This window comes from Colletotrichum siamense (genome assembly GCF_013390195.1).
Source record: "Colletotrichum siamense strain Cg363 chromosome Unknown KSG_Cg363_contig01, whole genome shotgun sequence".
NCBI lineage: Eukaryota > Fungi > Ascomycota > Sordariomycetes > Glomerellales > Glomerellaceae > Colletotrichum > Colletotrichum siamense.
The window spans coordinates 1820257-1833333 of NW_023501014.1; the positions used below are offsets into that span (position 1 = coordinate 1820257).

At 57.0% G+C, this 13077-nt stretch overlaps 4 protein-coding genes across 4 annotated transcripts; 2 read left to right on the plus strand and 2 right to left on the minus strand.

The window, feature by feature from the left end:
- Positions 1-3912: 3912 nt before the first annotated feature.
- On the plus strand, positions 3913-6292 carry rga2-0 (putative Rho-type GTPase-activating protein 2; the record flags this gene model as incomplete). Its single annotated transcript, XM_036632295.1, has 3 exons — positions 3913-4531; positions 4669-5493; positions 5547-6292. 3 exons carry the CDS (start codon positions 3913-3915, stop codon positions 6290-6292), a joined length of 2190 nt encoding a protein of 729 aa, XP_036501196.1.
- An 863-nt stretch (positions 6293-7155) lies between these two features.
- RRS1 (Regulator of ribosome biosynthesis) lies at positions 7156-7740 on the minus strand (the record flags this gene model as incomplete). Its single annotated transcript, XM_036632296.1, has 1 exon — positions 7156-7740. The coding sequence occupies one exon, from the start codon at positions 7738-7740 to the stop codon at positions 7156-7158; it is 585 nt and encodes a 194-aa protein (XP_036501197.1).
- Positions 7741-8227: 487 nt separating this feature from the next.
- CGCS363_v000448 (37S ribosomal protein S23) lies at positions 8228-9746 on the plus strand (the record flags this gene model as incomplete). Its single annotated transcript, XM_036632297.1, has 2 exons — positions 8228-8903; positions 8956-9746. The coding sequence occupies 2 exons, from the start codon at positions 8228-8230 to the stop codon at positions 9744-9746; spliced, it is 1467 nt and encodes a 488-aa protein (XP_036501194.1).
- A 417-nt stretch (positions 9747-10163) lies between these two features.
- Positions 10164-12837, minus strand: mcm7 (DNA replication licensing factor MCM7; the record flags this gene model as incomplete). Its single annotated transcript, XM_036632298.1, has 5 exons — positions 10164-10229; positions 10297-12244; positions 12295-12419; positions 12477-12724; positions 12789-12837. The coding sequence occupies 5 exons, from the start codon at positions 12835-12837 to the stop codon at positions 10164-10166; spliced, it is 2436 nt and encodes an 811-aa protein (XP_036501195.1).
- Positions 12838-13077: the final 240 nt, after the last annotated feature.

Consider the following 13077-nt stretch of genomic DNA (forward strand, 5'->3'; position numbering starts at 1 on the left):
ACGATTGGTCTTGTAATTCTTGCACGCTCGCTGGGTGAATGACGAGGGGCGTGGCATCGAGATCGGCAAAGTTTGCCATATCTTCTGCGCAATAACCCGTCGTCTCGTCCCAGCTAACTCTGCTCAACAAGAAGTCAGGTGGTCAAAGAGCATGCACGTTTTTCGGTACGATTTCGAGATAAGGCTTGTGCCGGAGCGTTGCGGCAACGGCCAGTTCGCACAATCGGCCCATAGGAAACTTCGAGCAAGGTCGGTTGGTTGGCTCTCAACCCATCCGGAGGCTGGCAATGGTGTGCTAGACGTCTCCTTCGCCCGTGCATTGCAGAACACCGTGCAGTAGCGTGACTCCTTTCCGTCAGACCAACGACCAGTCACCAGCTTCCTGCCGGGGTTACAGAAGCAATCGCAGCGAGTTGAGCCGAGACAGCCTTCAGAAGAAGGCGAGATATGTTCGAACCGGGCTTCCAGTAGCTGTGGAAGGGTCTGAACGTGCAGCAAGCCGCAGGGAAACAAAAGATGTTGCGCTGGATGTGTTGCGAGTGAGCGCGAGGGCTGTCACATCATACCAGATCTGTCCGTTTCTCCGTCTTCCGTCTCCGCCGACTGTCTCGTCTTTTCGGTGTCCTGACCACGTTGTGTCCTGTACAATTGCCCCTTCATTCCCTCGGAGAATAGGGGCTGTTGTTGGCTTCCGCCTGTCGCCATCTGTGCAGCGCAACAGCCATATCTGGGGACGGAGATGCCGTCGAGGCGGCGCGATCGATGCCTGAAGGACAGGATCCACAGACGGCCGCAATCTTGAAGTCTTAATGCGATGTAAAGCAGGTGGTTAATGGCCAGCGAAAAAGTTGTCATACCTCACAGCGAGCCAAAAGTCCGGATCCAGGGGGCTGTGAGATGAGGTAATGAGCCGTTTAAAGCTCCCGTCCGCAGCTGCAACCAAGAGCACCCCTGGCATTGGCGCATTCCCGGCGAATCCCATCCATGGCTATCCATAGAAACGTTTGTGTTTCAGAAATCGGGTCGCCGGGCAGCCCTGTAGAGTCGAGACGAGGCATCATTTCTCGCCTTGGCACAAGGCATTGTGATATTGCAAAACGCGACGTCCTTTTCATCAAAATGGCAAAGGGTCATCAAAGATGAGGCGGCACGCTTTGGCTGTAATCAAAAAGAATTTTGCCCAACGCGTGTCCTCCGTCGCACGCATACCAGGCGGCCCCGAGTCCGAGGGCGGATGCTGCCATGGGCGGGATTTCAGTGTATTGTTCCTGCTGCTTGCGAATACGAACAGGGTCCAAGAGGGAGGAGAGGGATCCAAAGCGTTGACGTTGCTCTAGAGTCTGGCGGACTGGCGCTGGAAACGAGCAAGGCGTCATTGACGAATGGTCTGGTTGTCATTCCTCTCGTTGACATGAGAGTCTAACTCGATCGACGACGGGTTCCTGTCGCATTGGAGCCGGGAGAGACGTTAGGGGGGATTCTTTGGAGACACGGCTTCCAATAGCTCGAGCGACGCCAATGTCAAACATACGTGCGCGGGCCCAATCGACACTAGAAGACAACCGGGTCCTGATCTGTGCGTGCGTGACGGACAGACGGACAGGCCCAAAGCCGTTGGTCTAATCCAGGTTGGCCAAACTTGACGGCGCTGCCATGCCGCAAGCAGCGCATGTAGGCCGTTTGTGGCGATTGGGGGCGAGGGCGAAGACGGCAGGAGGAAGTGGAATGCTGATGGATTCATTTGACGCTGATGGGTTCGTTTGTAGACGCTTTTCTCGTCTTCTTTTCGACCTGGCCGTGTTGATGATGTGAGGCGGACTGGGCCGGGCTGGGCTGGAGCTTCTATTCATGGAATCTGATAATGACGGGAGGTGTTGTTGAACACGGAAGCAGCGCGGCGACTCGACACAGCCCACGGTGGGTGCATGGCCGCTAAGCCTGAGGGCCCCCACAGCTGGCGTGGAACACTCGAGTGCTAGCGTCGCGGGCTCCCCAGGCAGTGGTGATCTCTGCCCACCTTCACGTCTTGGTGTGTTCCCACCTGGCGCGTGTCTGATTTACACCAGTGGAGCTGATGTTGTTGCAGGGCAGGGGCAGATCCACACCCACCCGACAAGCCTCCTTCTGGCAGCCCAACTAACGAAGGCCTCTTTCCCCTCCGCCCCCTCTTCTCCTCACCTATCCTCCAGCTCCAACACCAACAGCACTGGTTCAGTTCACTACGGATCCGCACCGTGGCACCGGCCCAGACCTCACTCGCCAGCTGCCCGGCCCCTCTGCTCTTTTCTGGCTCCCTCTCCTCGGGACTTTCACTTGTATCTGTACCTTGCAGATTGCAGCTGCCGCCATTGGCTGCCAGGTACAGGCACAGGTACAAGCCGACACAGACAACCTAGGTACCTTACCTACAGAGACAGGCACAATCGACGGGAGGCATATGGCCGGATTTGCGCTCCTCAGCAGCAACCTCACCAGACCAGACAGACAGCATTGACAGTTGGGAGCACATATTCTTCTTCTCTTTTCCATCAATCCCCCATTTTATCTACATCGAACCCTTTCAGCCACCTGCTGTTTGTGCACAGGTAGACAAGGAGGGAACAACCCAGAAGACGACACCGAAAGGCCGGCTCCTTGAGGCCCAAATCAACGCCCATTCATTTCATAGTTGCATCAGCCTCCCTGGCTCCGGCTGCTGGCACCTCACCTCACTCACCTCACTCCAACCTCAGAGTCCACATCCACATCCACTTCCCCATCCCACAGCTGCTACCTCATCATCTCCTTCCTTCAGGTACCTTCCATTGCCCATCTATCTGTACAATACAACCTACCTTACCTATCTTTTGGTCTTACAATTTCAGGTTGCCATTGTCACCTTACCTTTGCGCTGCTAGTCCCTCACCGCACCTCATCTTACCCTCTTACCATCTCTCACCCTCTTTACCTGCTCTCATTACACACATTTCACAACTCACCATCCCATCTTTCACCACTCCATCCTCATCCACCTTTCCTGCATTCACACACGCCCCTTGCGCCGCCCACCTGGCCTACCTTAGGAACAAGCCGGGTAACCGCACTGTCACAGGGTTGTCGTTTTTTTTGTTATCCAGAACAGCAGCTCTGTTTGTCTGCCTGCCCTTACACCCCCTCCCCTTTCTATCCCCGACAGATGCGTGATCCGTCCGTCCCCGTCCCAGTGCGCACACCGAAACAGCTACAGCTCACCCTCCTGCGGCAGACAACGAATCAGGATTGGGGCCGTTACTGGGCTTGTCTGTCCCATCCCATCTCATCCCATCCTGATCCACGTTCGCTGCTTTGCCCTGTGTGCTGTTGCACTGTTGCCCGGTACTGTTGATACCACCACCAAAGATCTGAGGGAGGGAGGTGCTGCTGTCCTTCGAAGTGCCACCACTGCACACACTACACCTCACAGGCACCGACATCTAAGAGGCCTGCCCGCTGCCTGCCTGCCTGCCTGCCCTGATACTTGGCCTCGCCCCCATCCTCCTCACATTCGGGGCCTTACCACGCCTCTACGGATACCTGGCTCATCTCATCTCCAAGGGCGAGGTACCTCGACACCCTGCGCCTACCTGTCGGATTCATACGGTACGGATTACCTGACTGGGACTTGCTGCAGCTCTGCCCTGCCTGCTCTTGGTCCTCTTTTTGGCGCTCCCGCAGCCGCTGTCCTCCACCACCACCACCACCACCACCTCCACCACCTCCAACATCCTCGCTCACCTACCTACGCCTACAATACGCCCACACGCCTGCGCATACGCCGCCTTGTGTCGCCTTCGAGTCCTGTGCCTCTCTGACCGGGCCCCCAAAACACTTATTTTACCCAGCGACTTGCCTGCCTGCCTGCCAGAGCCCCCGGGGGCACGTTAATCTCCTGCCATGGGTCGCAAGCATGCACCGCAGCCGCTGACGCTGTCTGAATCTCAGTCCGCCGACCACCAGCCTGAGGACGTTCCGCGCTCTGCTGAAACCCTCGCCTCTACCGTCCCTCCAAGCGCTGGCTCCAAATCGCAATCTTCTCCCAGATCTCCGCGCTCTCCCTTTAGGTTCACTCCGAAAAGACCCAGCACCAGTCGCAAACAGTCTCTACAGCTGGCTGACGAACATCGAAACTTTGACGACGACGACGACGAATTTCAGCAGTATCCGCCCATTTCCTCCGCCCTGCACCGCGCGTCCGAAGACACGCCCCCTCGCCAGCATCATCAGCAACACCCCATCAGCCCCCGTTCTCAGCACCGCCTCGACCATCCCTCCCCTGGCTCCAGCAGCACCAAAGCCTCCAAGGGCGGCTTCTTCTTCAATTTCACAAAGTCGTCCAAATCGTCCCATTCTCTCGCATCTTCATCCTCGCCCGCCCACCACCACCATCAGCAGCAACCCTCGCGCCATAACCACCAGCAGAACCCGAGCCAGAACCCTGACTCGAGAGGCGAAACTATGTCGAGGGGCCCCGACAGTGCTCCCATGAGCACCACCCAACCCACCCAACCTTCAGGTACGAGGATAACTTTCCTTCTTGAGACCGCAGTGTCCCACTGCCTGTGCTGCCGGGGCCCACCACCTGATCCATCCCCCGTTTCGCCTATCGTGAGACCATTTCTTCAGCCGCTAACCCATCTGCCATTTCACCAGCCGACTCGTCCTATGCTGAGAACGCCGTCCAAAAGCCCGCACCCACCTTGCCGTCCAAGTCCGACGTGTCAGTCGCCTCCGCTGCCGACTTCGATCCCTCCGCTTCCCAACCCTCTTCGTCGAAGAAGGGCAAGTCGAAGCCCTTCGGTCTCTTGACCCGTAACAAGTCCCTCCGCGACAAGGACCGCGACAAGGACGGCTCAAGCTCTAGGGACAAGCAGCCGAGCCCCGTACCAATAACGATCAGCGAACCCGAGCCGTCGCACATCCCCTCCGACCCTTACAACCCACGCAAGGCGTCAGCGCCTGCACCTGCAACTGACAGGTCAATCAAGGAAATGGTCAATTCCACGGCGCGGAACCGCTCAGAAGACCGCGGTTCGCCACGAGACATGGGCAACAAAGAAAACCTGAGGGAGAAGGGGAACAAGGAGATTCAGAGAGAAAAGGAGCACCACCCCCGCCAGAATTCCTCTTCGGCAAATGGAGGCTTTTTCGGTGGTTTGAAGAGCGGAAGAGATATGATCAGCAATCGTCTTTTCGGAAAGGGCGGCCGCAGTGGCAGCACGACGGAGAAGGAGCCTGTCATCGACGATGAACACTACCAGCTTAAGACTATCAACCTGCCTCTGGTAGAGCAAACACGACGCACACGTATTTCGAAGCGTTTGGAGGACTCTAGAGACAAGACTGAGTTCTGGATGCCTGCTTTCCCATGGCGCGCAATCGACTATCTGAATTATAAGGGCTGCGATGTCGAGGGTTTGTATCGTGTGCCGGGTAGTGGACCCCAGATCAAGAAGTGGCAGAGGAGATTCGACGAAGGTTTGACGAAACAATTCACGCAGATGTAACCAGCGCACTAACAAGATTCCTAGAATACGACGTCAACTTATTCGAGCAGCCTGACTTGTACGACATCAACATTATCGGTTCTATGCTCAAGGCATGGCTGAGAGAGCTTCCCGATGAGCTGTTCCCGAAGGAGGCACAGGAACGCGTTGCGAGGGAATGCGCTGGCTACGAAACCGTTCCTCCACTCCTGGTCGAGGAGCTGTCTAACCTATCGCCGTTCAACTACTACCTGCTCTTCGCCATCACCTGCCACCTCAGCCTACTTTTGGCCCATTCGGACAAGAACAAGATGGACTTCCGAAACCTTTGCATTTGCTTCCAGCCCTGCATGAAGATTGATGCTTTCTGCTTCAGATTCCTGGTTTGCGATTGGCGCGACTGCTGGAAGGGCTGCAAGAACGAGGCAAAGTTCATCGAACAGGAGTATCAGCTTTTCGACCAACCTCCCCCGAAGGGCCTGTCAGAGCCACGCAAGCCATCCAAGGAGTCATCACAGGAACCAACACCGGAGGAACCAACGATTACTTTGGAGAGGGCCGCAACACCGTCTGACAACAGCAGCAAGCACTCAAACGCTAGTACCGAGCAACCAAAGGATCGGCGGCTAAAAAAAAAGCCCCTCCAACTCTCTGAGTCCAACGGCAGTGTCGCATCTAACTCGACCATGGCAACAACTCTGACGATCGACAGCGGCCGCGACGCGCCACGAGGTTCAAGCGACCTGCGACCTCTGTCACCCATCAAGCCTCTCTCGCCCCTCGGTTTCTAAAGCAGAACATAGAAACCATCAACAGTTTCTTTCAACCTCGAATACCCAGGCGGAACTCGTGTGCATATGGAGCAGTTGCATCAACATTACATTACCGACGACGACCTTACGCCGTTAACGACTTTCGTTTTCCCCTTCATGCGCTTCCATCCCATCGCTATCTTGATGCTGTCCGAGTGGTTGCAAAAATCTCCAGGTGACGGACCGCATAGAGATTGCAGATTGGGTTTCGCTTCGTTTGCGACACAGCATCATGCTATTTGGTATACCCCAGGGCATCGAATCGTATCACAAAAGCCGTCGTTTTATCCCTTTAGGAAACTGCGTTGGGCTACTTTTGCATCAACGAACAGGATCCTCGCAACCCGAGCCGCCGTCTTGCGTTCGCGCTTCAGGCAGCTCAGATTTGGGTACCTAATATTCTTCTTTTCTGCACTTTTGTGAGGAGCTACGAATCTAGCGATGTTTGGTCTTTAGTAGCATAGCAGGACATGGGGATGAGGAGCATTCACGAAATGCTGGCTAGGTCGGGGGACACGGACACAGCTCACGAATAAGTATGACTGAGGGGGTTCGGTGGGATCTGTGTACTATATGAAGGATTATATATGTAGCACGAGGTCAAGCGCGGCCAGACGAAGCCCGCGGTGGAAAATGAGGACCACAAGTTCACAATTCAAAGCACCAGTGCCCGGTCAAGGTTGATGTAATCAGAGCCAGAGATCTGGCTCGTGAAGCCGTTCCATTCCTTTTAAGAATCCGACGCCCAAGCATACAGACTGGATATGAATAACCACCGCCAATAAAACGCCAACCCATGCCGAACCTAAAAGCATTACTCAATTTTGGTCTCCATCTTTTCTCTACCGCTTGCCAGCCGCCTCGCGCTGGTTCTTTCTCATTTTCCTCTCGTTGCGCTTGATCTTCTCCTTTCGTTCCCTGCGCTTGTCGCCACGGATCGTCGTGCCCTCGGGGCGGTTCATCTCCTTCTCGGCATCGACCTCGACAACCCAGTCGTCCTCGCCCTTCTTGTTCAGGCCCTTGTAACCCCACTTGCGGCGCCACTCCTGCGTGTCCTCGTCGAAGGCGAGGTTCTTGCGCTGCTCACGCGTCTTGGGCTTGATGCCGCGCTTGGCGGCGAAGCGCTCCCACTTGGTCGGCTCCTTGGCCTTGGGGACGGGCTTCTCGCGCGGCAGGTCCGTCGAGGGGGGCGGGAGCGTCAGGAGGACGCCGTCGGAGGTGCTTTGGAGGGGGCAGGTGGTCAGGAGCTGGTTGATGAGGGCCTGGGCGCCATCGCGAGCTGTGGCGGCGAGGGATTCCTCAATGGCGGACTGGTCGAGCTCGAGGGGGTTGGGGTCGTTGGCGAGCAGCAGGCCCAGGTCGAAGTTGTAGGGTGTGGGCTTGTTGACTGCGACGGGCAGCTTGGGGCGCGAAACGGGGAGCGCCATTTCAATAGCCTGTGTCGCGTGCTTTTGTTTCGTGGTTTGGTTCGGAATGGCGACGTTCCGGGAGGTTTGGAGTGTGCAGATGTCTGGAGTTGTACGGCGTAACGGGGGAGCGTATCTGGGGCGCCTGCAGGTGGGATTATCCAGAACTTTTTTTCTGCCAGAAATTTTGGCGGCGAGCGATTAGATCGGATCAACTGCCACCGCACCGCCGACCAACAGCGCCCCGCCAATCAGCGCTGCAATTGGCTCAATGACCTACGAGCCCCGGAGGGGTGTGCCTCTAACGAGCCCGAGAATTTACGAACTTTTTGGAGCTTGGGGAAAGACATCGCACGACGACGACCTACCAAAAGGGCGACTCGACGAGCTGCTTCGGACGGAACCGAACACCCCCGACTGTGCCAATCCGAATGGCCTGATAAAGATTCACCGGCAAACAGACACACGAGCAAGAAACAGCCAGTCCCGGGCACCGAAATCACCCACAATGGCCTCCGCCAACTGCGCGCGGTGCCTCACCCGGCCGACGACGGCCGCAGCAGTAGCAGCACCCCGGGTCCTCTCGCAGCGCATCGTCCCCGTCATCACCTCCTATGCGGCCGCCGCCCCCTCCGGCTCTGCCCTCTTCTCGACCACCTCCGCCCACGCAGCCGGCGGCGCCAACGCCTCGACCATGCGCAAGGTACAACACTGGGGAAAGCACATCCGTCGCGGCAAGATCAACCAGAACTCCAAGAAGAAGCGGGAGAACATCAAGGTGAAGAAGCCCGCGCCGGGAGAGCGTAAGGCCTTCCGCAAGCGCATCACGCTCAGCAACAACAGTGCGCTGCTCGTCGAGGGCCTGAAAGTGGTTGACGGGACCACGATGTCTTCGGCCGAGGCCCAGGGGACCATGGTCGGTCTGCCGGATCAGCTCGTCGATCAGCTGCGCACGCTCGAGGCGTTCAAGATCCACCAGCCCTGGGGCCTGTTCAGGAAACCGCACATGCTCGTGAGGGAGGAGACGGTGAAGCTGGTCAGCAGGGTCGACAAGGCCGTCCAGGAGAGGCAGACGTTGAGGACGGTGTTGACGGGAGACAAAGTTGGAGGCAAGAGCATGTTGCTGCTGCAAACCATGGCTCACGCTCTCATGAACAACTGGGTTGTCATTAACATCCCCGAAGGTATGCTCACTCACTCCACAAGCAGCATCACCACAACTAACACATACTTCAGCTCAAGACCTGACCAACTCCAACACGGACTACAGCCCCGTCCCCAACTCCAAGCCCCTCCAATTCTACCAGCCAACCTACTGCTTCAACCTCCTGCAGCAAATCATGAAGGCCAACGGGGCCGTCCTCAAGAAGCACAAGATCACAAAGGAGTACCCGGAGCTCCTCCACGTCCCCAAGGACGGCACCCTCTACGACATCGCAAACGCCGCCAAGGAGACCGAGTTCGCCTGGCCCGCCTTCCAGGCCCTCTGGTCCGAGCTGACCACCGCCCCCGGCGGCCCCCCGGTCCTCCTCACCCTCGACGGCCTCTCCCACATCATGAAGATCTCCGCCTACCGCGACCCGGCCTTCAACCTCGTGCACGCCCACGACCTCACCCTGGTCCGCCTCTTCGTCGACGCCCTCAGCGGCAAGACGCCCCTCGCCAACGGCGGCGCCGTCATCGCCGCCACCAGCCGCAGCAACGCGCCCCGCTCCCCGTCCATGGAGCTCGCCCTCGCGCAGTCCGCCGCCGCTGCCGAGGGCCTGCACGTTCCCACGCCCGACCCGTACGGCAAGGGCTACGACGACCGCATCTACGAGTCCGTCCGCAACGTCGAGACATTCAACGTCAGCGGCGTCAGCCGCGACGAGGCCCGCGCCGTGATGGAGTACTGGGCTGCCAGCGGCATGTATCGCTCGCGCGTTGACGCCGGTTCTGTCGGTGAGAAGTGGACTGTCGCTGGTGGTGGTATACTCGGCGAGTTGGAGCGGGCGAGCTTGCTCAACACGCGTATGCTGCAGTACTAAACGGATGGGACGATGGAATGAGAAGTGCGGGTGGGGGCGGGCAGTGTATACATGTATCAGTGTACCAAAGATGTGGGAGGTGTGAAAAAAGGAAGAGCTTTTGTACTATACTACCATCATCTGAAGTTATGAGAATTTCCCAATCCACGTAAAAGAAATGAGCTTTGCGACTACTTTGACATCATGATCATTGGACGAGACGAAGGACTGAGATGTATCTGGCATCTTTTGTGATTCATTATCTTCTTCATTCGAGTGGTTGGGAAAAGTCAGCCTCTCCGCCTCTCTGGTCACTTCATCCATGATAAACCCAACAACGCCAATCCCAAGGCAGCTTCAGTTTGCAAAGCCGTATATGACGAATAACATTTTTCAACGACACTACGCAACCCCGACAGTACCATCGTCCGCTGACATTTAGTCGTGCGTTCCTGCGGCCGTGATGAAGACCAATCTGGTGCCGTTGCCAGCCGTTTGCCACACCTATTTTCCGATGGGTTAGAGAATGTCTCTGAAGAAAAGAAAGATTGGGTTGTGGGTGAAAACTTACATCGAGCTCGTTGTACTCCTCCAGGGCAGCGAGCCACTGGTCCTCGGTGAATCCCTTGGCAATGACACGCTCCTTGACCTTGCGGAGGGACATTTCGGTGCCAAGCTCATCGTCTTCGTCGTCGGCATCGTCGGCGCGGCAGGCACCGCTGTCGGCCAGCGACTTGACCAGGTTGTAGATTCTGCTGCTCGCGTTAAGACGCGAGCGTCCGGAGCTGCTCTGCTCGGCGGCGAGACTCTCCTTGGAGGCCTCAATGAGGCGCAGCGCCTCGTCGACGTCGTCGTTGGTAACCTCGTTGGAGAAACGCAGACGGGCGAGGGCCTGGGCGAGACGGATGATACCGAGGAGGGTACGCGGCGTCGTGTGGGTGAACTGTTGGCCCTTTTTCTCTGCGCGGCGCTGCTGCTCGCGCATACGAACGTACGTCTTGATGATGTACTCGTTGATGCCTTCCGTGACGACAGGGCGGTAGGTGCGAGCTTGAGCGACGTAGGAGCGGACCTCGTGCGGTGAGAAAACAACAGAGTCGGTGCCAATGTCCGGGTGCTTCATGTGCATGTGGACATAGGCGACGTGCTTGGCGAGCTGGGCGTCAGACTCGCGAGATGGGGTATCAAGAAGCAAGAACATGATGTCGAAACGAGAGAGGAGAGCGGCGGGGAGGTTGATGTTCTCGACCGGGGAGATGCGAGGGTTGTAGCGGCCGTAAATGGGGTTAGCGGCGGCAAGGATGGAAGTGCGGGCGTTGAGAGTGGTGGAAATGCCAGCCTTGGAGATGGAGATGGTCTGCTGTTCCATAACCTCGTGGATAGCTGTGCGGTCATTCTCGTCCATTTTGTCGAATTCATCGATACAGCAGATGCCGTTGTCAGCGAGAACGAGAGCACCACCCTCGAGAACCATCTCGTCGGTTACAGGATCACGCATGACGGCAGCCGTCAGACCGACACCACTGGAACCGCGACCGGAGGTGTAGACACCACGGGGAGCGACCTTTGAGATGTACTTGAGCAGTTGGGACTTGGCCACACCAGGGTCACCCATCAAGCAGATGTTGATGTCACCACGAATCTTCATGCCATCCTCAGCTTGCTTCAACGGAGCACCAATGAGAAGCAGGAGAAGTGCCTTCTTGACATCGAGGTGTCCATAGATTTCGGGGGCAATGGACTTTGCAAGAAGCTCGTAGACTTGGCCGGACTGCCTGTACTGGTCGATGCGGCGAACAAGCTTGGCGTCCACGATCATTTCGGAGTAGGCCTTCTTGTGCTGGACGATGTGATGCGCCTCCAAGAAGGTATCGGTCAGAAGACCGGCCCTCATAGCCTTGAAACCAGTGTAAGGGGTGGGCAGGAAGATACCCGAAATATCGACGACATCGCCTGGGTTGACCTTGCGCACCGAGGTACCGTAACACAGAACAGTCAAGGTACGAGGAATCTGACCGATGGGAACCTGCTCCGCAAGCTCCTGAACCTTGACCTCCTGGAAGGGCAAGAACTTGGAGGCTCTCGTAGATGGGTGAAGCTGACCCTTGGCCTGGTTCATCTCGCAATCCTTTGAGGGGCATACGGTCAACGGACCGAATGACTTCTCGTTGACGGGCTGGAAGATTTCGCAGCCGCAACGGTCACAGGTGTAGGCGCTGACCTGCACGATGGGCTTGACGTCTGAAACTCTGGTGGCGATTGCGCGAACGGTAATCAGGTGGCCAAGCTGGTCGCCCTTGACGTTACGCACGGCGTAGGCCTTCGCTGGGTGGTCAGGGGAATCGGATCGAGGCTTGAAGACGAGGGTATATCGGCGAGTGAGCTCGGCGGGGAACTTGTCCTCGGCGACGGTAGGGTCGGGGAGCTGGCCATCCGTAGGCTCAGTAGCTTGACGCTGCAGTTGCTCGTTTCTCCTCTGTCTTCGCTCCATCAAAACATCCAGAACGTCATCCTTGAAGCTTTTTGCCGTTAGTGTTGAGCATTTCCAAGGGGTTGCAAGTGGGCATACGTTGTGTCGGCGCTAGGCTTGGGCATAAGCTTGTCCACCGCTCTTGACATCAATTCGACATAATGCTTGGTGTTGGTCTCGATAGACTCCACCAAATGGAGCTCGTCGCCGATTTGTGATTCGAACTAGAGTTATCGTCAGTCCTCAGTCTCATGCCAGACAAGTTACTCGGGTTTGCCCACAGCTGCGATGTCGTCCAGGTCGACCAAAACCTCGTCAATCTGGCGGTCTGCAAGCTTCTGCATCATGTCCTGGTATTTGTGTGCGGGCGGGGTCTTATCCCGCCGGCGAGTCTGGCGGGCACCATCGTCCTCCATTAATTCATCGTCGTCGCTAAAGTCATCTTCGTCTATCGTAATGTTGCCGAGGGCATGTGCGATGGTCTGCTCAGGCGACGCCTTGAAGTCTTTGAGGAAGGATTCGAGAGCGGCTAGGCGCGAGTTAGGATCGTCTTGCGACAGCGGTGTGGGATCGAGTTGGCAGGTCTGGCTTACTCTGCTGCGCTTCATACGCTACCGGCGCCTTGAATTGACGAAGCGCCATCTTGACAGAATTTGCGGGGTCTCGACTGCAGAATTGTCTCTTGGAAGCTCAATGACCTAGTCTGACAGACGCAGGTGCAGTTGTGAAAGGGGTATAATTCGTCTTTGCGACGGCAGCGGGGAGTGGTCTCGGGCTCGGTTCTGTTCTTCTGCTATCGAATCGAAGTTTGGCGCCGGGTGGGGGCTGGAAGAAGAATCGACGGGACCTGATCAATGCGCCAGGGGGGAAGACATTGACCGG